We start from the raw sequence: 27,976 nt of genomic DNA on the forward strand, positions 1-27,976 counted from the left end.
GGGGGACGGGGGGGTGGTTCTGTGGCCGCCGGCTCGGCGCGGGCCCTGTCGCGCTCTGTCGCGATTTGTCGCGCCCCGTGGCGCTCTGTCGCGCCGGGCCCGCGGCTCCAGGCCCGCCCATGGAGGCCGCGCCGCGGTTGCTGCCCGGGGTGGCCCTGCCGGGGTCTCTTCCGCCACCTCCTCCCCCCGCTGCCGCCACCACCGGGGAGCCGCCACCCTCAGGGCCACCGTCAGGGCCACCGTCAGGGCCACCAGCGGGGCCACCCCAGCACGACACCGGCGATGTCCTGCAGCAGATCATGGCCATCACCGACCAGAGCCTGGATGAGGCCCAGGCCAGGTACGGGGAGGGGACACCGGCAATGGGCACCGGGGACACCGGGACCGCCGTGACTCAGCGCGGGGACACCGCGGGGACGCTGAGGGAGGGATCTGAGGGGGAAACTTCCTCGCTATTCCCGCTTTTCCCGGTCCATTCAGGCCCTCGCATGCCGGGTGATGCTCCCGCTTCCCACCCTGGATTCCCCGGCTCCTTCCCGGTTCTGGGGGAATTCACGGGGATTTTGTCCCATTCCCAGTGGGTTTTGCCCCGTTCCTGGTGGTTTTGCCCCGTTCCCAGCAAGTTTTTCCCATTCCCGGCGAGTTCTGCCCCATTCCCATCGTTTTTTCCCCATTCCCAGCGGGTTTTGCCCCATTCCCGGCGCTTTTACTCCATTCCCGGTGGTTTTACCCCATTCCCGGTGGTTCTACCCCAGTTCCAGTGGATTTTCCCCAGTTCCCAGGGGTTTTCCCCATTCCCAGCAGATTTTTCCCCCATTCCCAGCATTTCTGCCCCATTCCCAGTGGATTTTTCTCCGTTCCTGGTGGGGTTTGCCCCATTCCCAGCGAGTTTTTCCCATTCCCAGCGGGTTTTGCCCCATTCCCGGTGTTTTTACTCCATTCCCGGTGTTTTTACCCCATTCCTGAGGGGTTTTCCCCCATTCCCTGTGGGATTTGCCCCATTCCCTGTGGGATTTGCCCCATTCCCGGGTTTTTTTTCCCATTCCCAGCAGTTCTGCCCAGGATTGTCCCACCTAACCCGCCCTGGGAATGGGAAAAACTGCTGGGAATGGGGAAAAACCCACAGCAATGGGACAAAAATCCCTGGAAATGGGGGGAAACCGCTCAGGAATGGGAAAAAACCCACTGGGAATGGGGGAAAACCGCTCAGGAATGGGAAAAACCCACTGGGAATGGAGGAAAACCCCTCAGGAATGGGAAAAACCCACTGGGAATGGGGGAAAACCCCTCAGGAATGGGAAAAACCCACTGGGAATGGGGGGAAACCGCTCAGGAATGGGAAAAACCCACTGGGAATGGGGGGAAACCGCTCAGGAATGGGAAAAACCCACTGGGAATGGGGGGAAACCGCTCAGGAATGGGAAAAACCCACTGGGAATGGAGGAAAACCCCTCAGGAATGGGAAAAACCCACTGGGAATGGGGGAAAACCCCTCAGGAATGGGAAAAACCCACTGGGAATGGGGGGAAACCGCTCAGGAATGGGAAAAACCCACTGGGAATGGGGGGAAACCGCTCAGGAATGGGAAAAACCCACTGGGAATGGGGGAAAACCCCTCAGGAATGGGAAAAACCCACTGGGAATGGGGGAAACTCCACAGGAATGGGGAAAACCTCGCTGGGAATGGGGGAAACCCCATTGGGAATGGGGGGAAAATCCCCAGAAATGGGGAAAACTCCACTGGAAATGGGGAAAACTTACTGGGAATGGGGGAAAAACTGCTTGGAATGGAGGAAAACCCTCTGGGAATGGGGGAAAACCGCTCAGGAATGGGAAAAACCCACTGGGAATGGGGGAAACCCCACAGGAATGGGGAAAACCTCGCTGGGAATAGGGAAATCACCATTGGGAATGGGGGAAAACTCACTGGGAATGGGGGAGAAACTGCTTGGAATGGAGGAAAACCCTCTGGGAATGGGAAAACCCACCTGGAATGGGGCAGGACCTGCTGGGAATGGGGGAAAACCCCACTGGGAATGGGAAAAAGCCCACTGGGAATGAGGGAAACCCCACTGGGAATGGGGCAAAACTCCCTGGGAAAGGGGAAATTCCCACTGGGAATGGGGCAAAACCGTTGGGAATGGGGCAAACAAAACACGGGAATGGGGGAAACCCCCCCAGGAATGGGAAAAATCTCTGGGAATTGGGGGAAAAGCCCCGGGAATGGGAAAATTGGACCCGTTTGGGCCTGGAATTTTGGCCAGGAGTGAGTGGGACCCCCAAATTTGGGATAATTTGGGATAAATCCTCCATCCCCCTGCCAGGAATTCCTCAATTTTAGGGAAAACCAGCGCTGGGAATGAGCAGAATGGCGAGTTCTGCATTCCTTAATTAACTGCGGGTAATTAACGCCTCATTAGCAGCTGCTCCAGGAGGGAAATGCCTAAAATGCCACAGAAATGGGCCTTTTTTTGGGCTGTTTCCCCCTCATTTTTGGGTTTTTGGGGAGCTGGGAGTTGTCCCGATTCCCGGGGCTGATAAAAGTCCCCGTTTTTCGTTATCTCGCCCCAAAATTCGGCCTCTTTGGGGTGCGGCAGCCCCAAATTCCAGCTGTTTCCATGGATTGTTCGGAATTTCAGGAGGAATTTTCCCTCCAAACCCTCCAACTTTGGGATTAAAGTTATTTTTTTGGGGATGGAACTGTCAATTTTGCCCCCCAAATTCCCTTTTTTGCCTTTTCCTGGCGTTGTTTTGGGCATTCCCCACTTGCAGCGCGCGTAGGGATTCCCTACATTTGGATTTCATGGAATACTGAGGAGAATTTTGGGATATTCGGGATAATTTTGAGTTTATCGGGAGTTTTAATTCTCATAAATTGAGGAATGAGCATTTTTTAACCCAAATCCCTTCAATATTGCCCCAAACCCACCACTCTGCCTCCCAATTTTCCAGCATTTTTCATGGAAAATCCCCTTTTTTACCCCCCGGCTGCGAATTTTGTTGCATTTGAGGCGTTTTCAGCCATTAATTAGGGATTCATTAATAATTTCCTATTAAAATTCAATTTGGGGCGTTTTGCCAGCCCTTGGAAAGTCCCAAAATTGGGAATTTTCAGATCCAACCTCCCAATATAGGGCGGGAAATTGGGAAAAGGGACCCGGCAGGGAGGAGCTGGGCGGGGCTTGATTAATGAATAATTAACGAATAATGAATGAATAATTAATGGTTAATTGTTTAATTAATCAGCCCTGCGTTTGGGGACCTAAATCGAAGGTTTTAGGCCCAGAATGGGGGGGTTGGGGTGGGATTTCCCCCTCACATTCCCGGTTTTTTGAGGACAATGGGATCGGGAGCCGCCTTTGTTCTCCCGCGGCGGCTCCCGGGGTTTTTTTCCCGCTGGAAATTCCCGGCGATTTTTTAGGGCAAAATCCCGAGGTTTTGGGGCAAAACCCGCGATGTTCTGAGGGAAAATGTGCCGGGATTTGAAGGGAAATCCCAGGATTTGGGGCTTGGCTGCTGGGGAGCCCGGACTGGGGACGTTGCCGGGGCGGGAAAATCGGGATTTGGGGGGAAAACCCAGGGAAAAGGAGCGAAAAGTGGATTTTTAATGGATTTTCTGAGGGGAAAAAGGGCTAAAAAGCAGCAAAAAAAGGGATTTCGAGGAGGATTTTGCATCCAGAGGATTTTTCCCCGTGGGATTTGGGCCCAAAACCCTGGAAAATTGGGACAGGATATTAAAAATTCCATGCAAATGAGCTACAAATCCATCATTTCTGAGGGAAAAAGGGGCTCAAAAGCAGAAAAAAAGGGATTTTGAGGGGGATTTTGCATCCAGAGGATTTTTCCCGATGGAATTTGGGCCCAAAATGCCAGAAAATTGGGAATTTTGGGAATAGATATTAAAAAATCCGTGAAATTGAGTAAAATTTGTTTTTTCTTAGGGGAAAAAAGTGCTCAAAAACAGCAAAAAAAGGGATTTTGAGGTGGATTTTGCATCCAGAGGATTTTTCCCGGTGGAATTTGGGCCCAAAACGCTGGAAAATTGGGAATTTTTGGATTTTATACTTTAAAAAATCCATAAAGTTGAGCTAAAAATGGGATTTAAATGGGATTTTGGTGTTAAAATGGTGACTTCTTGAGGTGGATTTTGCATCCAGAGGATTTTTCCCGGTGTTTTTTGGTGGGATTTGGCCCCAAAAGCCTGGAAAGTTGGGAATTTTGGGATAAACCACAACCCTGCTTCACCTGCGAGGGGATTTGGGGCCAGAAAAGCTGAAATTCCCTGGATTTGTTGGATTTTGGGATGGATTTGGGCCAGAAAAGACGGAATTCCCTGGGTTTTGGGATGGAATTCATGGTTTTGGTGGGATTAAAGTTGTTATTCCTGGAGAAAAATGGGGAAAAAAATGCAGGAGAGCCTCAAAAAAGGCTAAAAAATGAGGAATTTCGGTGGGAATTGGGCCAAAATTCCAGGAAATCCATGGGATTTGTTGGCTCCCGGAGTGAGGGAATTCCTGCTCCAAACCCTGCTTTGGGAACGAGCCCATTCCTGGATTTTTTTGGGGATGTTTTGCCTCAAAAAGGAGCGTTTTTTCCCCCAAAAATGGGGATTTTTATCCCTAAATTTTCACCTCTTCTTATTATTCCCACCTTCCAATTTTTATATCCCGAAAAAATCACACTGACATAAAATTCCACAAAAAAAGGCACTTTTGGTGGCACTTCCAGCTCCCAAAATCTCCCCAAAATTGGAATTCTGGCCATTCCCAGCCCATATTCCTCACAGAAAAAATGAGATTAAACCCCCAAAATCCCCCCAAATTCCCATTTCCCCCCCGGATTTTCCCATTTTTCCCAGGATTTGCCTCGCTGCCCGGCTCCTCCCGAGGCGTGAGCCCGAGTTTGGGCTTTTTTCCATGGATTTTGGGCTGACTTTTCCCTGGTTTTTGCAGGAAGCACGCCCTGAACTGCCACAGGATGAAGCCGGCCCTGTTCAGCGTCCTCTGTGAAATCAAGGAAAAAACAGGTCTGGATTTATCCTTTTTATTCCCATTTTCCCCCCAAATCCCACATTTTCTCCTCAGTTTCCTCCTTTTTCTGCTTTATCCCAATTTTCCCTCCTGGATTCTCCGTTGAAACCTTTTGGTTTTGGAATTTTTGAAGCTGAAAATTGGATTTTTGGGGTTTTTTTTCTGAAGGAAGTTTTGGGGTTGTTTTTGTGGGGAAATTCCAGAATTTGGGGGGTTTTAATGGGAATTCCCTCTGGAATCTGGAAAAATGCGGATTTTTTGGTTTTCCTGGCAGGAATTGGGGCCAAAATGGGGATGGGAAGGGTTAAAAGTTGATGAAGAAATGGATTTATGGAGGAAAAAGGGATTTAGGAATGCTGGGAAATGAAGATTTTTTGGGAAATTGGGTTGGGAGATTTAATTCCAGAAAATCCTGGAATTATTAAACCTTTAATTACCCACTCAGGAGCACTTAATTAATCAAATTTCCGTTAAATAATTCGGAATTTGGATGTGTTTTTAATTTTAAAAAATTCCCTTTTCTTCAACTAAAGCAGGAATTTGAATTCCTTAATTTCTAAAAGTTTGATTGGGATCGAGTTCCCCATCCCAAACCTCCTTTTTCCCTCAAAAACAGCCTTTAAAAACTTCATCTTCCATCAAACCCCTCAATTTTTAATTCATTCTCCGTTTAAAAACCGCCTTTTTCTGATTAATTCGCCCTTGAAAATTCCACTTTCAATTCATTTCCCATTAAAAAGTGAAGATTTCAATCCACTTGCCATGAAAAATGACATTTAGAAATTAATTTCCTGTGAAAAAGCCCTTTTGTAAATTAATTTTCCGTGAAAAACTGAGTTTTAAATTAATTTGCAATTAAACCCAGCCTTTAAAAAACTCAATTTCCCATTAACAATTCCATCTTTTGTCCATTTCCCATCCAAACCAGCAATTTTTAATAATTTCCCATTAATAATTCCATTTTTAATTCATTCTTAATTAAAAACTCCATTTCTGCCCCTAATTTGTCCGTTTTTGGGCCATTTTTGGCCTTAAAAATGGAGAGTTTGGAGTCATTTCTGGCCCTAATTAATCCTTTTTTGTTTATTTTTCAGCCTAATCCATCAGATTAATGATTCATTAATTAATTGATTCATTCCTGGCCCTAATTAAGCAGATTTGGGGTCATTTTTGCCCCTAATTTCTTCTTTTTGGGTCATTTCTGCCCCTAAAAATTCAGATTTTGGGTAATTTCTGCCACTAATTTTTAATTTTATATCAATTTCTAGACCTAATCCATCAGATTAATGATTAATTAATTGACTGATTCATTCCTGGCCCTAATTAAGCAGATTTGGGGTCATTTTTGCCCCTAATTTCTCCATTTTTGGGTCATTTTTGACCCCAAAAATTCAGGTTTTGGGTCATTTCCGCCCCTAACCCCCCATTTTTTATCAATTCTGAGCTGAACAAAGAATTCTCTAATTAATTTTTGCCCCTAATTGATCCGATTTTGGTTCATTTTCCCCCTGACGGGGCCGTTTTGGTGCTTCCCACCCCAAATCCTCTCCTTTTCCCTTCTTTTCCTGGAGCAGATCCCGACGTTTTGGGACTCTCTGAGTTCATTACCAGCAAATCCGTAATTAATGAGATGCAAATGTCTTGTAACAACCTCATTTGCATACTCAGGGAGGCCGTGGTTTAATTAAGGATGAATTGGGAATGATGGGAATTGAATTTTCCTTTAATTATTCCCACCCTGGCTGAGGAGAATCCACGGAGCAGCTGCCGGGATTTTGGGGGCAGGAAAGGGATTTTTTCATCAAAAATTCCATCAAAATCAGGGAACTTTCAGGGTTTGGCACCAGGAATTTGTGAATTATCCCAAAAAACGCTGATTTGGGACAGAATTCCTGCAATTTTTGGGGGGGGGAATTCCCAAGGATTTGGTCCAGGCTCGAAGCCTTGAGGATAAAAAGCCAGGAAATGGTTGAATTTTTTGGGAATTCCCAAGGATTTTTCCATTTTATCTTCCCCTCCCCCCCCCTTTTTTAATGGAATTATTCTTCCCAAATTCCTGCTGGCGTGGAATTTTGGAGGAATTACCCACAGAAATGGGAATTTTCAGGTATTTTTGAGTGGAAAAAATCCTGGATTTTGTGGTTTTTGAGGGAATAAATGCCCTGGTTTGGAGTGAGTCTGACCAGTGCAGAATTAATGAATTAAGAATGAATTAAAAATCGGGATTAATTAAGATGGAAAAGCCCTTTATGACCCATCGAGGGTGAGGGGAAACATTCCCAGTTCCTTGGGATTTACTGGGACCAGTTCCTGCCTCTCCCCACCCACACCCCAAACTGGAATTGCTGCTAATTAACACCTCATTAGCATAATTAGCATAACGAGACGAGTGACAGGCAGGGAAGCTGCAGCTCGGTGACACCAAAATTCCTCAATTTCCAGGGAATTTCCTGCCTGGGACAAGGAATTTGGTGGGAATTCCACCCAAAATTTCTCTCTCTGGTGCTCAGCATCCGCTTGGAACCACCCAAACCAAGAAAATTCCGTCTTTTTCTCCATTTTTTCCCCTTTCCCTCTGTCTCTCCACCATTTATCCACCCACAACATCCACCCACACCCACCCAAAATGACAAAACCCCGGCTTTCCTTCGCAGAAACGCCATAAACCCCAAATCCTCTCATTTTTCCCCCCTTTTCCCCTCACATTTCCCCGTTTCTCCTCTCCCCAGTGCTCAGCATCCTCTTGGAACCACCCAAACCCAGAAAATTCCGTATTTTTCTCCATTTTCTCCCCTTTTCCTCTGTCTCTCCAGCATTTATCCACCCACAACATCCCAAAGCAATAAAATCCCACATTTCCTTCTCAGAAACGCCATAAACCCCAAAAACCCCAAATCCTCTCATTTTTAGCCCTTTTCCCCTCACTTTTCCCCATTTCTCCTCTCCCCTCAGCACTCAGCACCCATGACATCTGCCTGAAACCCAGAAAATTCCGTATTTTTCTCCATTTTCTCCCCTTTTTCTGTCTCTCCACCATTTATCCACCCACAACATCCACCCACACCCACCCAAAATGACAAAACCCCAGCTTTCCTTCGCAGAAACGCCATAAACCCCAAATCCTCTCATTTTTCCCCCTTTTCCCCTCACTTTTCCCCATTTCTCCTCTCCCCAGTGCTCAGCATCCGCTTGGAACCACCCAAACCAAGAAAATTCCGTATTTTTCTCCACAAATGAGGAAATCCCATCTTTATCTCCATTTTTCCACCCTTTTTCTGTCTCTCCACCATTTATCCACCCACAACATCCCAAAGTAATAAAATCCCACATTTCCTTCTCAGAAACGCCATAAACCCCAAATCCTCTCATTTTTCCCCCTTTTCCCCTCACTTTTCCCCATTTCTCCTCTCCCCTCAGCACTCAGCACCCATGACATCTGCCTGAAACCCAGAAAATTCCGTATTTTTCTCCATTTCCCCCCCTTTTCCTCTGTCTCTCCACCATTTATCCACCCACAACATCCACCCACACCCACCCAAAATGACAAAACCCCAGCTTTCCTTCGCAGAAACGCCATAAACCCCAAATCCTCTCATTTTTCCCCCCTTTTCCCCTCACATTTCCCCGTTTCTCCCCAGTGCTCCGCATCCACTTGGAACCACCCAAACCCAGAAAATTCCGTATTTTTCTCCATTTTCTCCCCTTTTCCTCTGTCTCTCCAGCATTTATCCACCCACAACATCCCAAAGTAATAAAATCCCACATTTCCTTCCCAGAAACGCCATAAACCCCAAATCCTCTCATTTTTCCCCCTTTTCCCCTCACTTTTCCCCATTTCTCCTCCCCCCCAGTGCTCAGCATCCGCTTGGAACCACCCAAACCAAGAAAATTCCGTATTTTTCTCCACAAATGAGGAAATCCCGTCTTTATCTCCATTTTTCCACCCTTTTTCTGTCTCTCCACCATTTATCCACCCACAACATCCCAAAGTAATAAAATCCCACATTTCCTTCTCAGAAACGCCATAAACCCCCAAAACCCCAAATCCTCTCATTTTTCCCCCTTTTCCCCTCACTTTTCCTCATTTCTCCTCTCCCCTCAGCACTCAGCACCCATGACATCTGCCTGAAACCCAGAAAATTCCGTCTTTTTCTCCATTTTCCCCCCTTTTTCTGTCTCTCCACCATTTATCCACCCACAACATCCACCCACACCCACCCAAAATGACAAAACCCCAGCTTTCCTTCGCAGAAACGCCATAAACCCCAAATCCTCTCATTTTTCCCCCCTTTTCCCCTCACATTTCCCCGTTTCTCCCCAGTGCTCAGCATCCGCAGCCTCCCCGAGGAGGAGCCGCCGGACGCGCAGCTCATGCGCCTGGACAACATGCTGCTGGCTGAGGGCGTGGCGGGCCCCGAGCGGAGAGCGGCCCGAGGAGGCGGCGACAGAGCGGGAAGAGGCGGGGAAGGAGGAGGAGGAAGAGGAGGAGAAAGAGGAGGAAGAGGCGGAGAAAGAGCGGGAGAAGCAGCGGGAGAAGGAGGGCCCGGCCCGGCGGCAGTGGCATCAGGTGGCTGTCCCAATGACAATAGCATTGAGCACTCTGACTACAGGGCCAAGCTGTCCCAGATCCGACAGATTTACCACTCTGAGCTAGAGAAATATGAACAGGTGATCTTTCTGCATGGAAGAGTTGTTGTTTTTCATCCCTTTGCGCTGAAAGTCGATGATTTCCTGGGTTGGTTTTTGGGGTTTTTTGGGGGGTTTTTTTAACTCGGTTTTTTTGGTGGGGTTTTTTTTTCCCGGTGGTGGCGGTGGTGGTGGTGGTGGTGGTGGTGAGAGGGCAGGGAGAGGTTGGATGAAGAGCAGGGTTTTGGTGGTTTGTGGAGGGAAGGTGGATGAGGAATTGGAATTTTAGTGTTGTTCGTGGAGGGAAATCAAAGTAAAAATGAAATTTCTCGTTATCTCTGAGGGAGATCCAAAAACGATCAGGGATTTGTCATTTTCTGTGGAGGGAAATCAAAGAAAAAATGAAATTTCTCGTTATCTCTGAGGAGATCCAAAAACGATCAGGGATTTGTCATTTTCTGTGGAGGGAAATCAAAGAAAAAATGAAATTTCTCGTTATCTCTGAGGAGATCCAAAAACGATCAGGGATTTGTCATTTTCTGTGGAGGGAAATCAAAGAAAAAATGAAATTTCTCGTTATCTCTGAGGAGATCCAAAAACGATCAGGGATTTGTCATTTTCTGTGGAGGGAAATCAAAGAAAAAATCAAATTTCTCATTATCTTGAAGGGAGATGAAAAGAGGATCAGGGATTTGTCATTTTCAGTGGAGGGAGATCAAAAAAGGATCAGGAATTTCTCGTTATCTGTGGAGGGAAATCAAAGCAAAAATCCAATTTCTCGTTATCGGTGAGGGACATCAAAAAAGGATCAGGAATTTCTCGTTATCTGTGGAGGGAAATTAAATCAAAAATCCAATTTCTCGTTATCTGTGAGGGACATCAACAAAAGATCAGGGATTTGTCATTTTCTGTGGAGGGAAATCAAAGAAAAAATCAAATTTCTCGTTATCTGTGAGGGAGATTAAAAAAGGATCAGGAATTTGTTGTTTGTGGAGGGAAAATAGGGAAAAAATTGGAATGTTATTGTTGTCCGTGGAGGGAAATCAAAGCAAAAATCAAATTTCTTGTTATCTGTGAGGGAGATCCAAAAAGGATCAGGGATTTGTCATTTTCTGTGGAGGGAAATTAAATAAAAAATGAGAAATTTCTCATTATCTCTGAGGGACATCAACAAAAGATCAGGGACTTGTTGTTTGTAGGGGGAAAATAGGGGAAAAAATTGGAATTTTATTGTTGTCCGTGGAGGGAAATTAAAGAATAAATCAAATTTCTCGTTATCTGTGAGGGAGATCAAAAAAGGATCAGGGATTTGTCATTTTCTGTGGAGGGAAATCAGAGAAAAAATCCAATTTCTCGTTATCTGTGAGGGAGATCAACAAAAGATCAGGGATTTGTCATTTTCTGTGGAGGGAAATCAAAGAAAAAATCAAATTTCTCATTATCTTGAAGGGAGATGAAAAGAGGATCAGGGATTTGTCATTTTCTGTGGAGGGAGATCAAAAAAGGATCAGGAATTTCTCGTTATCTGGAGGGAAATCAAAGCAAAAATCCAGTTTCTCGTTATCGGTGAGGGACATCAAAAAAGGATCAGGAATTTCTCGTTATCTGTGGAGGGAAATTAAATCAAAAATCCAATTTCTCGTTATCTGTGAGGGACATCAACAAAAGATCAGGGATTTGTCATTTTCTGTGGAGGGAAATCAACGAAAAAATCAAATTTCTCGTTATCTGTGAGGGAGATTAAAAAAGGATCAGGAATTTGTTGTTTGTGGAGGGAAAATAGGGAAAAAATTGGAATTTTATTGTTGTCCGTGGAGAGAAATCAAAGCAAAAATCAAATTTCTTGTTATCTGTGAGGGAGATCCAAAAAGGATCAGGGATTTGTCATTTTCTGTGGAGGGAAATTAAATAAAAAATGAGAAATTTCTCATTATCTCTGAGGGACATCAACAAAAGATCAGGGACTTGTTGTTTGTAGGGGGAAAATAGGGGAAAAAATTGGAATTTTATTGTTGTCCGTGGAGGGAAATTAAAGAATAAATCAAATTTCTCATTATCTGTGAGGGAGATCAAAAAAGGATCAGGGATTTGTCATTTTCTGTGGAGGGAAATCAGATAAAAAATCCAATTTCTCGGTGCTTGTGGAAGGTCATCCAGCAAAGATCAGGAATTTGCCCGTGGTTTGGGGCTGTAATTCCATTTTTGGGGGGCCTGTTGAGGCTCTAGTCCCGTTTTTTGGGGGTGTTTGGAGGCTGTAATTCCATTTCTTTGGGTCATTTTCCTGCATTCGGAGGCTATAATCCCATTTTTAAGGGCGTTTTCAGGCTACGATCCCATTTTGGGGGGAATTTTCCTGCATTTTGAGGCTGTAATCCCATTTTTGCCGCCGTTTTACCATGTTCCGAGTCTATAATCCCTTTTTTTGGGCTGTTTTGACATTATAATCCCATTTCTGGGGGTAATTTTCCCACTTTAATCCCATTTTTGGCACATTTTCAGGCTGTAATCCCATTTTGGGGGGAATTTTTCTGCATTTCGAGTCTATAATCCCATTTTTTGGGCTGTTTTGACTTTATAATCCCATTTTTTCGGGGGCTGTTTTCTGGCTATAACTTCATTTTTTGGGGGAGCATTCCCCCACCTGAATGCCGTTTTTTAGGGGGCTGTTTTCAGGCTATAACCCCATTTTTTCGGGTGGAATTCCACCACCTGAATCCCATTTTTTCCGGCTTTAACCCCATCTTTTCACCGTTTCCCCACCTGAATCCCATTTTTGGGGGGGGGGGAATTCCCCCACCTGAATCCCGTTTTTTAGGGGGCTGTTTTCAGGCTATAACCCCATTTTTTCCAGGTGGAATTCCCCACCTGAATCCCATTTTTTAAGGCTATAACCCCATTTTTTTGGGTGGAATTTCCCCACCTGAATCCCACTTTTTGGGGACCTTTTTCAGGCTATAACCCCATCTTTTCGGGTGGAATTCCCCCACCTGAACCCCCTTTTTTTGGGCTATAACCCCATCTTTTCTCCCTTTGCCCACCTGAACCCTTTTTTTTGGGGCTATACCCCCATTTTTCCCCCTGGACCCCCATCTTTTCTCCCTTTGCCCACCCGAACCCCCTTTTTTGGGGCTATAACCCCATCTTTTCTCCCTTTGCCCACCTGAACCCCCTTTTTTGGGGCTGTACCCCCATTTTTTCCCCTGTACCCCCATCTTTTCTCCCTTTGCCCACCTGAACCCCCTTTTTTGGGGCTATAACCCCATCTTTTCTCCCTTTACCCACCTGAACCCCCTTTTTTGGGGCTATAACCCCATCTTTTCTCCCTTTGCCCACCCGAACCCCTTTTTTGGGGCTATACCCCCATTTTTCCCCCTGTACCCCCATCTTTTCTCCCTTTGCCCACCTGAACCCCCTTTTTTGGGGCTATACCCCCATTTTTCCCCCTGTACCCCCATCTTTTCTCCCTTTGCCCACCCGAACCCCCTTTTTTGGGGCTATAACCCCATCTTTTCTCCCTTTGCCCACCCGAACCCCTTTTTTGGGGCTATACCCCCATTTTTCCCCCTGTACCCCCATCTTTTCTCCCTTTCCCCCACCTGAACCCCCTTTTTTGGGGCTATAACCCCATCTTTTCTCCCTTTACCCACCCGAACCCCCTTTTTTGGGGCTATAACCCCATCTTTTCTCCCTTTGCCCACCTGAACCCCCTTTTTTGGGGCTATAACCCCATCTTTTCTCCCTTTACCCACCCGAACCCCCTTTTTTGGGGCTATACCCCCATCTTTTCTCCCTTTGCCCACCTGAACCCCCTTTTTTGGGGCTATAACCCCATCTTTTCTCCCTTTGCCCACCTGAACCCCCTTTTTTGGGGCTATACCCCCATTTTTCCCCCTGGACCCCCATCTTTTCTCCCTTTGCCCACCTGAACCCCCTTTTTTGGGGCTATACCCCCATTTTTCCCCCTGTACCCCCATCTTTTCTCCCTTTGCCCACCCAAACCCCTTTTTTGGGGCTATACCCCCATTTTTCCCCCTGTACCCCCATCTTTTCTCCCTTTACCCACCCGAACCCCCTTTTTTTGGGCTATACCCCCATCTTTTCTCCCTTTGCCCACCTGAACCCCCTTTTTTGGGGCTATAACCCCATCTTTTCTCGCTTTACCCACCCGAACCCCCTTTTTTTGGGCTATAACCCCATTTTTTCTCCCTTTGCCCACCTGAACCCCCTTTTTTGGGGCTATAACCCCATTTTTCCCCCTGTACCCCCATCTTTTCTCCCTTTGCCCACCCAAACCCCCTTTTTTGGGGCTATAACCCCATTTTTCCCCCTGTACCCCCATCTTTTCTCCCTTTGCCCACCCGAACCCCCTTTTTTGGGGCTATAACCCCATTTTTCCCCCTGTACCCCCATCTTTTCTCCCTTTGCCCACCTGAACCCCCTTTTTTGGGGCTATAACCCCATCTTTTCTCCCTTTGCCCACCCAAACCCCCTTTTTTGGGGCTATAACCCCATCTTTTCTCCCTTTACCCACCCGAACCCCTTTTTTGGGGCTATACCCCCATTTTTCCCCCTGGACCCCCATCTTTTCTCCCTTTGCCCACCCGAACCCCCTTTTTTGGGGGCTATAACCCCATCTTTTCTCCCTTTGCCCACCTGAACCCCCTTTTTTGGGGCTATACCCCCATCTTTTCTCCCTTTGCCCACCTGAACCCCCTTTTTTTGGGGCTATACCCCCATTTTTCCCCCTGTACCCCCATCTTTTCTCCCTTTGCCCACCTGAATCCCCTTTTTTGGGGCTATAACCCCATCTTTTCTCCCTTTACCCACCTGAACCCCCTTTTTTGGGGCTATACCCCCATCTTTTCTCCCTTTACCCACCTGAACCCCCTTTTTTGGGGCTATACCCCCATTTTTCCCCCTGTACCCCCATCTTTTCTCCCTTTGCCCACCTGAATCCCCTTTTTTGGGGCTATAACCCCATCTTTTCTCCCTTTACCCACCTGAACCCCCTTTTTTGGGGCTATTCCCCCATCTTTTCTCCCTTTGCCCACCTGAACCCCCTTTTTTGGGGCTATAACCCCATCTTTTCTCCCTTTGCCCACCCAAACCCCCTTTTTTGGGGCTATAACCCCATCTTTTCTCCCTTTGCCCACCTGAACCCCCTTTTTTGGGGCTATAACCCCATCTTTTCTCCCTTTGCCCACCTGAACCCCCTTTTTTGGGGGCTATAACCCCATTTTTTCTCCCTTTGCCCACCTGAACCCCCTTTTTTTGGGCTATAACCCCATCTTTTCTCCCTTTGCCCACCTGAACCCCCTTTTTTGGGGCTATACCCCCATTTTTCCCCCTGTACCCCCATCTTTTCTCCCTTTACCCACCTGAACCCCCTTTTTTGGGGGCTATACCCCCATTTTTCCCCCTGTACCCCCATCTTTTCTCCCTTTGCCCACCTGAACCCCCTTTTTTTGGGGCTATACCCCCATTTTTCCCCCTGTACCCCCATCTTTTCTCCCTTTGCCCACCCAAACCCCCTTTTTTTGGGCTATAACCCCATCTTTTCTCCCTTTGCCCACCCAAACCCCCTTTTTTTGGGCTATACCCCCATCTTTTCTCCCTTTGCCCACCTGAACCCTTTTTTTTGGGGCTATACCCCCATTTTTCCCCCTGTACCCCCATCTTTTCTCCCTTTGCCCACCCAAACCCCCTTTTTTTGGGCTATAACCCCATCTTTTCTCCCTTTGCCCACCTGAACCCCCTTTTTTTGGGGCTATACCCCCATTTTTCCCCCTGTACCCCCATCTTTTCTCCCTTTACCCACCCGAACCCCCTTTTTTTGGGCTATAACCCCATCTTTTCTCCCTTTGCCCACCTGAACCCCCTTTTTTGGGGCTATACCCCCATTTTTCCCCCTGTACCCCCATCTTTTCTCCCTTTGCCCACCCGAACCCCTTTTTTGGGGCTATACCCCCATTTTTCCCCCTGTACCCCCATCTTTTCTCCCTTTACCCACCCGAACCCTTTTTTTGGGGGGGCTATACCCCCATCTTTTCTCCCTTTGCCCCCCCAAACCCCCTTTTTTGGGGCTATACCCCCATTTTTTCCCTGTTTGCCCACCTTGCTGGCCTCGCCCGCCTCTGACGTGCCGCTCTCCCCCTGTACCCCCATCTTTTCTCCCTTTGCCCACCTGAACCCCCTTTTTTTGTTGCTATACCCCCATTTTTCCCCCTGTACCCCCATCTTTTCTCCCTTTACCCACCTGAACCCCCTTTTTTGGGGCTATACCCCCATCTTTTCTCCCTTTACCCACCTGAACCCCCTTTTTTGGGGCTATACCCCCATTTTTCCCCCTGTACCCCCATCTTTTCTCCCTTTACCCACCCGAACCCCCTTTTTTTGGGCTATAACCCCATCTTTTCTCCCTTTGCCCACCCAAACCCCCTTTTTTGGGGCTATACCCCCATTTTCTCCCTGTTTGCCCACCTTGCTGGCCTCGCCCGCCTCTGACGTGCCGCTCTCCCCCTGTACCCCCATCTTTTCTCCCTTTGCTCACCCGAACCCCTTTTTTGGGGCTATACCCCCATTTTTCCCCCTGGACCCCCATCTTTTCTCCCTTTGCCCACCTGAACCCCCTTTTTTGGGCTATACCCCCATTTTTCCCCCTGTACCCCCATCTTTTCTCCCTTTGCCCACCCGAACCCCCTTTTTTTGGGCTATAACCCCATCTTTTCTCCCTTTGCCCACCCGAACCCCTTTTTTGGGGCTATACCCCCATTTTTCCCCCTGTACCCCCATCTTTTCTCCCTTTGCCCACCTGAACCCCCTTTTTTGGGGCTATAACCCCATCTTTTCTCCCTTTGCCCACCTGAACCCCCTTTTTTGGGGCTATAACCCCATCTTTTCTCCCTTTGCCCACCCAAACCCCCTTTTTTGGGGCTATACCCCCATTTTTCCCCCTGTACCCCCATCTTTTCTCCCTTTGCCCACCCGAACCTCCTTTTTTTGGGGCTATAACCCCATCTTTTCTCCCTTTACCCACCCAAACCCCCTTTTTTGGGGCTATACCCCCATTTTCTCCCTGTTTGCCCACCCTGCTGGCCTCGCCCGCCGCTGACGTGCCGCTCTCCCCGCAGGCCTGCAGCGAGTTCACCACGCACGTGATGAACCTGCTGCGCGAGCAGAGCCGCACGCGGCCCATCTCGCCCAAGGAGATCGAGCGCATGGTCGCCATCATCCACGGCAAGTTCAGCTCCATCCAGATGCAGCTCAAGCAGAGCACCTGCGAGGCCGTCATGATCCTCAGGTCGCGCTTCCTCGATGCCAGGTGGGCACATCCGGGAGGGAAAGCGCGCCCCGGGGGGGTTTGGTTGGAATGGGGGTGGGCGGTGGTGGGAGGGGGAAATGGGCATTTACTGAGTGGGAGAGCGTTAAATATTTGTGTGTTTAGTGTGGGTATAACCACTATGAATGGTCTTGGTGGTGGGTTAAATGCTAGTGTGCTTAATATAAACTTATTTAATAGAAATATATTGTATATGAATGTGTTTTGTGTTAATATATTCAATATTTGTGTGTTTAGTGTGGGTATATCCACTATAAATGGTCTTGGTGGTGATGGGTTTAGTGGTAGTGTGCTTAATAGAAATCTATTGAATATGAATGTGTTTTGTGTTAATATATTCAATATTTGTGTGTTTAGTGTGGGTATATCCACTATGAATGGTCTTGGTGGTGATGGGTTTAGTGGTAGTGTGCTTAATAGAAATCTATTGAATATAAATGTGTTTATTGTGAATATATTCAATATTTGTGTGTTTAGTGTGGGTATAACCACTATGAATGGTCTTGGTGGTGATGGGTTTAGTGGTAGTGTGCTTAATAGAAATTATTTAATAGAAATATATTGAATATGAATGTGTTTTGTGTTAATATATTCAATATTTGTGTGTTTAGTGTGGGTATATCCACTATAAATGGTCTTGGTGGTGATGGGTTTAGTGGTAGTGTGCTTAATAGAAATGATTTAATAGAAATGATTTAATAGAAACATATTCCGTGTTAATTATTAAATATTTGTGTGTTTAATGTGGGTATAGTTCTTATAAATGGCCTTGTTGTCTGGTTTAATGTTAGTGTGCTTAATATAAATTATTTAATAGAAGTTATTTAATAGAAACATACTGAATATAAACATATTTTGTGTTAATATTAAATATTTGAGTGTTTAGTGTGAGTATAGTTACTATAAATGGCCTTGTTGATAGGTTTAATGATAGTATGCTTAATAGAAATTATTTACTATATATTATTTAATATAAATGTGTTTTGTGTTAATTATTAAATATTTGTGTGTTTAACATGGATATAATTACAATAAATGGCCTTGTTGATAGGTTTAATGTTAGTACATTTAATATAAATTATTTACTATAAATTATTTAATAGAAACATATTCCATGTTAATATATTAAATGTGTGTTTAATGTGGGTGTAATTATTATAAATGGTCTTGGTTATGGGTTTAATGTTAGTATGCTTAATATAAACTTATTTAATAGAAATTATTTAATAGAAACATATTGAATATAAACATATTCCATGTTAATATGTTAAATATTTCTGTGTTTAATGTGGATATAGTTATTATAAATGGCCTTGTTGATAGGTTTAATGTTAGTGTGCTTAATAGAAATTATTTACTATAAATTATTTAATAGAAACATATTCCGTGTTAATATATTAAATATTTCAGTGTTTAACATGAATATAATTACTATAAATGGCCTTGTTGTTGATGGGTTTAATGTTAGTGTGCTTAATATAAATTAATAGAAATTATTTAATATAAACGTGTTTATTGTGAATATATTAAATATTTGTATGTTTAACGTGAATATAATTATTATAAATGGCCTTGTTGATGGGTTTAATGGTAGTGTGCTTAATAGAAATTATTTACTCTAAATTATTTAATATAAATGTGTTTTGTGTGAATATATTAAATATTTGTGGTTTTAATGTGAGTATAGTTATTATAAAATATAGTTAGTGTGCTTAATTGAAATTTTTTACTATAAATTATTTAATAGAAACATATTCCATGTTAATATATTAAATACTTGTGTGTTTAATGTGGATATAGTTCTTATAAATGGCCTTGGTGTTGATGGGTTTCATGTTAGTGTGCTTAATATAAATTATTTACTAGAAATATATTTAATATAAACGTGTTTTGTGTTAATATATGCAATATTTGTGTTTAACATATTTATTATAAATATCTGTTCTTGATATACTTAATATTAACAATTTAATAGAAATATATTTAATATCAATATGGTTTGTATTCATGTATTCAATATTAACAGTAATATGTTTACAATTAACATACTAAGCGTTAGCATATTGAACATTAACATATTAAATATTAGCATTTTAATATTAATAAATATAAGTATATTTAATATGCATGTATTTAATATTAATATGCTTAATGGAACAGGACTATATTAAACACTAATGTGTTTAATAATACATTTTGCATTAACAAGTTTAATAGCAATATATTTAATATTAATCCATGTAAACACCAAACATGCATATTAAATTTAATATTAATACTTATTATTCCTTTCTACAACATCAACAAATTCCCCATTAATACATTTAACATTATTGAAGAATATTTCTCACCAACAGAGGGAACATGAACCCCTCTGGTGTCTCTAAAACCTCATTTAATTACAACTAATTGGATTTCTTCTCTCTTTTTAGGCGTAAACGGCGCAATTTCAGCAAACAGGCCACCGAGGTGCTGAATGAATATTTTTATTCCCACCTGAGCAACCCCTACCCCAGCGAAGAGGCCAAAGAGGAGCTCGCCAAGAAGGGCGGCATCACCGTGTCCCAGGTGGGGCAAATTCCCGGGATTTGGGGCAAATTCCCATCGCACTCAGATCGAAATCGGGGATTTTTTAATCACTTCTTAGCAGCAGTTCCTGGGATGGCTTCAGTTCCTGTTCTCAGTGGAATTTGGAAGTGCTTTCTGAAATTTGTGTTGAACTTAGGAGTGAAATTTGGAAATTCTCACTGAAATTCCTGCTGAAATTATCGGGGAAATTTGGAAATTCTCACTGAAATTTGCGCTGAAATTTGTGCTGAAATTATCAGGGAAATTCGGAAATTCTCACTGAAATTCTGTGAAATTCTCACTGAAATTCTGTGAAATTCTCACTGAAGTTCCTCCTGAAATTATCAGGGAAATTTGGAAATTCTCACTGAAATTTCTGCTGAAATTATCAGGGAAATTTGGAAATTCTCACTGAAATTCCCACTGAAATTCCTCCTGAAATTATCAGGGAAATTCGGAAATTCTCACTGAAATTCTGTGAAATTCTCACTGAAGTTCCTCCTGAAATTATCAGGGAAATTTGGAAATTCTCACTGAAATTCCTGCTGAAATTCTCACTGAAATTCCTGCTGAAATTATCAGGGAAATTCAGAAAATCTCACTGAAATTCTCACTGAAATTCCTGCTGAAATTATCAGGGAAATTTGGAAATTCTCACTGAAATTCCCACTGAAATTCCTCCTGAAATTATCAGGGAAATTCGGAAATTATCAGTGAAATTCTGTGAAATTTGTGCTGAAATTATCAGGGAAATTTGGAAAGTCCCTCTGAAATTCTTACTGAAATTCCCACCCAAATTTGTGCTGAAATTATCAGGGAAATTCTCACTGAAATTCTGTGCAATTTGTGCTGAAATTAGCAGGGAAATTCGGAAATTCTCACTGAAATTCCTGCTGAAATTCTCACTGAAATTCCTGCTGAAATTATCAGGGAAATTCAGAAAATCTCACTGAAATTCTCACTGAAATTCCTGCTGAAATTATCAGGGAAATTCAGAAATTCTCACTGAAATCCTCACTGAAATTCCTGCTGAAATTATCGGGGAAATTTGGAAATTCTCACTGAAATTCCTGCTGAAATTATCGGGGAAATTTGGAAATTCTCACTGAAATTTGCGCTGAAATTTGTACTGAAATTATCAGGGAAATTCGGAAATTCTTATTTAAATTCTCACTGAAGTTCCTGCTGAAATTATCAGGGAAATTCTGAAATTCCCTCTGAAATTCTGTGAAATTCTCACTGAAATTCTTATTTAAATTCTCACTGAAATTCTGTGAAATTCTGTCTGAAATTCTTATTTAAATTCTCGCTGAAATTCTGTGAAATTCTCAGTGAAATTCTTACTGAAAATCCTAATTTCTCTCTGCAATTCCTTCTCAAATTACGCCTGCAATTCCTACTTAAAGTCTTAAATTCTTTTGTCCCACAAAAATTCCAAATCTTGTACAAAACAGAGCATTTCAACCCTGAAGAATTCTAAATCCTGTGGGGAAAATACCATTTTGACCCTGGAACATCCCAAAAATTGGGGAAAAAAGGCAATTTTGACCCTGGAAAAATTTTAAAAATTTCAAAACCGGACCATTTTAACCCAGGAAAATTGCAAATATCGTGGGAAACAGCCCATCTTGACCCAGTTTTGCCCGGATTTGGTGTTTTTCCCAGGTTTCCAACTGGTTTGGGAACAAACGGATCCGCTACAAGAAGAACATGGGCAAGTTCCAGGAGGAGGCCAACATTTACGCTGCCAAAAGCGCCGTGGACGCCACCAGCGTGGTGGCCCAGGGCAACCAGGGCAATTCCCCTTCCACGCCAAACTCAGGTGAGCCACGCCTGGAGAATTCCCAATTATCCCTTGGGGTCGTTGATTCCACGGAATTCTGGCAGTTGAAACCTCCGTGGGATTTATTTTCCTTTTTATTTCCAATTTTTTTCTATTTATTTCCATTTTTTTTGCTGTTGATTTCAATCCATTTATTTTTATTTCCATCTGTTTCATTGTTATTTCATTTTATTTCCATCGATCTCATTTTTATTTCATTTTATTTTCACCTATTTCATTGTTATTTCATTTTATTTCCACCTATCTCATTTTTATTTCATTTTATTTCCATCTGTTTCATTGTTATTTCATTTTATTTCCATCGATCTCATTTTTATTTCATTTTATTTACACCTATCTCATTTTTATTTCATTTTTTTTTCACCTATTTCATTGTTATTTAATTTTATTTTCACCTATCTCATTTTTATTTATTTCCATCGATCTCATTTTTATTTCATTTTATTTTCACCTATCTCATTTTTATTTCATTTTATTTTCACCTATTTCATTGTTATTTAATTTTATTTTCACCTATCTCATTTTTATTTATTTCCACCTATCTCATTTTTATTTCATTTTATTTTCACCTATTTCATTGTTATTTCATTTTATTTCCACCTATCTCATTTTTATTTCATTTTATTTCCATCTGTTTCATTGTTATTTCATTTTATTTCCATCGATCTCATTTTTATTTCATTTTATTTACACCTATCTCATTTTTATTTCATTTTATTTTCACCTATTTCATTGTTATTTAATTTTATTTTCACCTATCTCATTTTTATTTATTTCCACCTATCTCATTTTTATTTCATTTTATTTTCACCTATTTCATTGTTATTTAATTTTATTTCCACCTATCTCATCTTTATTTCATTTTATTTCCATCTATTTCATTTTTATTTAATTTTATTTCCACCTATTTCATTTTTATCTGATTTTATTTCCATTTATTTAATTTTGTTTCCTTTCAGTGTCGTTTTATTTCCTTTTAATATCCTTTTTCTTTCCTCTTCTTTTTTGCTTCTTTTTTATTTCCATTTATTTCCTTTTATTCACTTTTTATTTACTTTTTATTTCCATTTATTTACTTCTAAAATTTATTTCCTTTTATTTCCATTTACTTTTTGTTGCCTTTAAATTTAATTTTATTTCCATTGATTTTTTTTTTACTTTTCCTTGCCTTTTTATTTTCTTTCATCTACTTTTATGTCCGTTCATTTATTTTTATTTCCTTTTACTTCCATTTTTTTCCTTTTTATTTCCTTTAATTCCCTTTTTTAATTCCCTTTTTATTCCCTTTATATTCCCTTTGATTTCCTTTTTAAACTCACCATTTTTGAACCATTTTGGGTGGGTTTGTTGCTCATTAAAATTCTAAATTTTTTTTAAAAATCCTCATTTATTTGGTTTTTTTCCCCAGCTTCCTCTGGGTCTTTTAAGATGACAAATTCAGGGGATTCCTTCCTCAACCTGCAGTCCTTGACTTCCTACCAGAGCTCTCCCAGTGTGCAGCCACAGGTCAGTGAGGAAAAGCAGAAAAAATGGGCAAAATCCCAGATTTCCGTCCTTGATTCGGGAGGAATGGATTTGTTCCGATTCTTATTTTAATTCCAATGATTATTTCAATTTTTGTTACTTCTTGAATTTCTATTCTTACTGAAAATGTGAAATTCTCGCTGAAATTCCTGTTGAAATTCCGAATGAAATTCTGAAATTCTCACTGAAATTCTCAGTGGAATTCTGTTGAAATGATGAGGGAAATTCCAAATGAAATTCTGAAATTCTCACTGAAAATCCTGTTGAAATTCTCAGTGAAATTCCAAATGAAATTCTGAAATTCTCAGTGAAATTCCTGTTGAAATGACGAGTGAAATTCTGAATGAAATTCTGAAATTCTCACTGAAATTCCCACTGAAATTCTCAGTGGAATTCTCAGTGAAATCCCAAAATTCTCCCTGAAATTCCCACTGAAATTCTGAAATTCTCACTGAAGTTCCTGTTGAAATGACGAGTGAAATTCTGAAATTCTCAGTGAAATTCCTGTTGAAATTCTCAGTGAAATTCTGAATGAAATTCTGAAATTCTCCCTGAAATTCCCACTGAAATTCTCAGTGGAATTCTCAGTGAAATCCCAAAATTCTCCCTGAAATTCCCACTGAAATTCTGAAATTCTCACTGAAGTTCCTGTTGAAATGACGAGTGAAATTCTGAAATTCTCAGTGAAATTCCTGTTGAAATTCTGAATGAAATTCTGAATGAAATTCTGAAATTCTCCCTGAAATTCCCACTGAAATTCTCCGTGGAATTCTCGGTGAAATTCTAAAATTCTCCCTGAAATTCCCACTAAAATTCTGAAATTCTCCCTGAAATTCCCACTGAAATTCTCAGTGGAATTCCAAATGAAATTCTGAAATTCTCAGTGAAATTCCTGTTGAAATTCCAAATGAAATTCTGAAATTTTCAGTGACATTCCCACTGAAATTCTCAGTGGAATTCCAAATGAAAATCTGAAGTTCTCAGTGAAATTCCTGTTGAAATTCTCAGTGAAATTCTGAATGAAATTCTGAAATTCTCACTGAAATTCCCACTGAAATTCTCAGTGGAATTCCAAATGAAATTCTGAAATTCTCAGTGAAATTCCTGTTGAAATTCCAAATGAAATTCTGAAATTTTCAGTGAAATTCCCACTGAAATTCTCAGTGGAATTCCAAATGAAAATCTGAAGTTCTCAGTGAAATTCCTGTTGAAATTCTCAGTGAAATTCTGAATGAAATTCTGAAATTCTCACTGAAATTCCCACTGAAATTCTCAGTGGAATTCCAAATGAAATTCTGAAATTCTCAGTGAAATTCCTGTTGAAATTCTCAGTGAAATTCTGAATGAAATTCTGAAATTCTCCCTGAAATTCCCACTGAAATTCTCAGTGGAATTCTCAGTGAAATCCCAAAATTCTCCCTGAAATTCCCACTGAAATTCTGAAATTCTCACTGAAGTTCCTGTTGAAATGACGAGTGAAATTCTGAAATTCTCAGTGAAATTCCTGTTGAAATTCTCAGTGAAATTCTGAATGAAATTCTGAAATTCTCCCTGAAATTCCCACTGAAATTCTCCGTGGAATTCTCGGTGAAATTCCAAAATTCTCCCTGAAATTCCCACTGAAATTCTGAAATTCTCCCTGAAATTCCCACTGAAATTCTCAGTGGAATTCCAAAGAAATTCTGAAATTCTCAGTGAAATTCCTGTTGAAATTCCAAATGAAATTCTGAAATTTTTAGTGAAATTCCCACTGAAATTCTCAGTGGAATTCCAAATGAAAATCTGAAGTTCTCAGTGAAATTCCTGTTGAAATTCTCAGTGGAATTCTCAGTGAAATCCCAAAATTCTCCCTGAAATTCCCACTGAAATTCTGAAATTCTCACTGAAGTTCCTGTTGAAATGACGAGTGAAATTCTGAAATTCTCAGTGAAATTCCTGTTGAAATTCTCAGTGAAATTCTGAATGAAATTCTGAAATTCTCCCTGAAATTCCCACTGAAATTCTCAGTGGAATTCCAAATGAAATTCTGAAATTCTCAGTGAAATTCCTGTTGAAATTCCAAATGAAATTCTGAAATTTTCAGTGAAATTCCCACTGAAATTCTCAGTGGAATTCCAAAGAAATTCTGAAATTCTCAGTGAAATTCCTGTTGAAATTCCAAATGAAATTCTGAAATTTTCAGTGAAATTCCCACTGAAATTCTGAATGGAATTCTCGGTGAAATTCCAAAATTCCCTGAATTCTTACAAAATCCTTAAATTCTTGTTCGAAAATTCTTAGGCTCACTTAAAGCCTCTCTTAAGTTACTTCAGTTCTTTATTCCTCTGGAAACTCTGACCAAAAAAATTCCCAATTTGAGGATTTTGTGCCCTTTTTGGAACTTTTCTCCCTCTTTCTGTCCCGTTTTCTCGGGATTTCACAGATGGATTCCCTGCACCACGTCCTGCACCAGACGGGGAGGTTCGACCCCCTCGTGGGGACCCCTTTGTACTCCACGCAGCGCCTCGATGTAAGTTGGGCTTGGAATTCCCAAAGAACACCAAGAAATGGTCGTTTTTAAAAGATATTTGAATTTTTATTCGAATTTAATTTTATTTTGATTGGTTTTTTATTTCCCCAACATGGCCGATGTTGGGATGGGGAAAAAGCTGGAAAAATTGAATTAAATTGCTCAACTTTTCCTTGCTGGGGAACACAATTGATGATAATAATAATAATAATAATAATAATAATAATAATAATAATAATAATTATAATCACCATAATAATGGTAGTAGTAATTATTATTATCATATTTAATATCGTATAAGATTAAGAATATTGTTGGCGTGAAATTACAACATTCCCCCAACGTGGCCAATGTTGGGATGGGGAAAAAGCTGGAAAAATTGAATTAAATCGCTCAACTTTTCCCTGCTGGGGAACACAATTGATTATAATAATAACAATAATAATAATAATAATAATAACAGTAATAATGATAATTGCTATTATTATATTTAATATTCTATAAGATTGTTGTCCTGAAATTACAGAACTATTAAAGCTGGAAAAGAGCTTTAAAACCATCAGGTCCTGGGATAATTAAGTTTGGAATTATTGAGAGATTGTGCCAGGAATAAGGGTTATAGAAATGATCAATAAATCAATTTAATGTGTTCTGTCATGTAGAAACGTGTAAGAAATGCAAGTCAGCAACTCCCCTGTGTCGAGATATTTTGAATATGAATATATTTGATAGTAATATGTTTATTACTATTAAATTATATATAAAGATGGGGATTAAATATATTTAATGTTAAATATGTGGTTTTATATACCTATATATGGCTGTTTGTGCATGGATCTATAAATACACTGCATTATGTAATATACAGTGTTAATATATAATATTAAATAAATTACATGTTATATGTTTAATACAACATTGTATTACGTTATTAATTCCATATTTAATATTTAATTTGAATATTGTTACTAATTTGAAATAATTTAAGTTACATATATGTAAAATACAGAAAAACACATTAGGTAAAAATGGTATCTCCATAGTAATCTTTTATAAGGTTTTTATTCTTTGAAATCTTTAAACCTTTTAAAGTTTACCAAGCATACTAAGTATCCTTAAAGAGCATATTTAATAGAAGTTTTTTAATGTATTTTATACTATAAATTAATATTACACATTAAACAGGTTTTAAATGTATTTTGTGTTATAAATTAATATTATACATTAAATAGATTAAATGAAGTGTATAAATTTATATTGAAATTTATGAGTTATAAATATATAAATAAAGGGAGAAGGAGTTTTTTGGGATATCCACGGACTGTGCTATCTCCCTTTAAAACCACTGCCACTTCCAAACACGCTAAGCCATCTTACATCATCTACACGTCATTTCTGGAATATTAATGATAATAAACATTAATTAATTGTATTTTAATGTCCCTGCAGGCCAATGGTAGCTGGCAGGACGCCGCCACCCCCTCATCCATCACCTCCCCCGCCGGAGACCCGGGGAGCGTCAACTCCGATGCCTCCAATTAAAGATTTTTTAGGACCTTTTCAATGAGAGGAGAGAGGTCATTTAGCGTTAATTAGTCAATGTTGCTCTTGGGCCGATAGAATTATTGACTCACAATTAATTAATTACCTCAGAACAAGCCAATAGATTGTGATGGCAGCGACACCTCTACCTCTCACCGCCGACTTCTTCGCCTCGCCAGGACCTGAAATTGTTTTAAACCAACTTCATTTTCCCTCAGCAAATTCCGTTTTTTTAAGGAAAAACCCCGTGGATTTTACATGAAGAACCTGAAGAAGAAGGAAAAAAAAAGTCTTGGCGTTTGTCTCCACTTTTACAGCAGAAGAAAATGGATTTATTTTCGTTTCTGTCTGGTTTTTTACGCTGGGATTTCTGTTCTAGGTGAATAGTTCCAGTTAAACCCCCCTCCCCCGTATTGTAATTGTATGTCCTCTGTATTGTAATTTTGTATAGAAAATTCAGCTTTTTCTGAACTAATTTAGCTAATTAATGGGAACATCGCTTTACCAAACCTCTCACTGGACGTCGCTCGCAGGTCGGACCTTCCACTGGTGTCATTCCACGGGATTTCATAGCGGAAAATTTCATGGTTTTACTTTTTCTAATGAAAAAGTAAAAACAATAAAAGGAAAAACCCCAAACTCACCACAAAACAGCCGAACCGCCCAATTTCCCCCCAGGAATTCGAGGGGGTTTGTGCCATTTTTGGTGCTGTTCACAGAGTCCGCCCCTTTCAGTTGAGATTTTATCAAAGAAAATAAACTTCCAAAGCCTTTTTTTTTTTTTTTCCTTTTCTTTCCTAATTTCTCCTGACTTTTTCCCTCAGGTTTGGGCTCGGTGGGTGGCGCTGAGGGCGGGGGGTGGGAACGCCGTGAGGGGCGAGAAAAGGGCGGGAACTTCGTGAGGGGAGAGAAAAGGGCGGGAACGCCGTGAGGGGTGGAAAAGGGCGGGAACTTCATGGGGGCGGGAAAAGGGCGGGAACGCCGTGAGGGGTGGG

General features: G+C 41.5%; 1 protein-coding gene across 1 annotated transcript; it reads left to right on the forward strand.

Moving 5' to 3' along the window:
• LOC309583558 (pre-B-cell leukemia transcription factor 4-like) lies at positions 1 to 27,747 on the forward strand. Its single transcript, XM_082299299.1, has 9 exons — positions 1 to 340; positions 4,953 to 5,026; positions 9,352 to 9,698; positions 16,787 to 16,977; positions 19,428 to 19,563; positions 21,229 to 21,385; positions 22,815 to 22,912; positions 25,353 to 25,439; positions 26,889 to 27,747. The coding sequence occupies exons 1-9, from the start codon at positions 120 to 122 to the stop codon at positions 26,979 to 26,981; spliced, it is 1,404 nt and encodes a 467-aa protein (XP_082155425.1). The 5' UTR covers positions 1 to 119; the 3' UTR covers positions 26,982 to 27,747.
• Positions 27,748 to 27,976: the final 229 nt, after the last annotated feature.

Source organism: Coloeus monedula (assembly GCF_965178545.1).
Source record: "Coloeus monedula genome assembly, chromosome: 31".
Classification (NCBI taxonomy): domain Eukaryota; kingdom Metazoa; phylum Chordata; class Aves; order Passeriformes; family Corvidae; genus Coloeus; species Coloeus monedula.

Bases quoted from the DNA above. Each gene is read 5' to 3' on its own strand.
- LOC309583558 (XM_082299299.1), top strand. From the start codon at position 120: ATGGAGGCCGCGCCGCGGTTGCTGCCCGGGGTGGCCCTGCCGGGGTCT. The intron at 5,027-9,351 runs GTCTGGATTTAT...GTTTCTCCCCAG, and splicing joins TGAAATCAAGGAAAAAACAG to TGCTCAGCATCCGCAGCCTC. The intron at 22,913-25,352 runs GTCAGTGAGGAA...GGGATTTCACAG, and splicing joins CTCCCAGTGTGCAGCCACAG to ATGGATTCCCTGCACCACGT.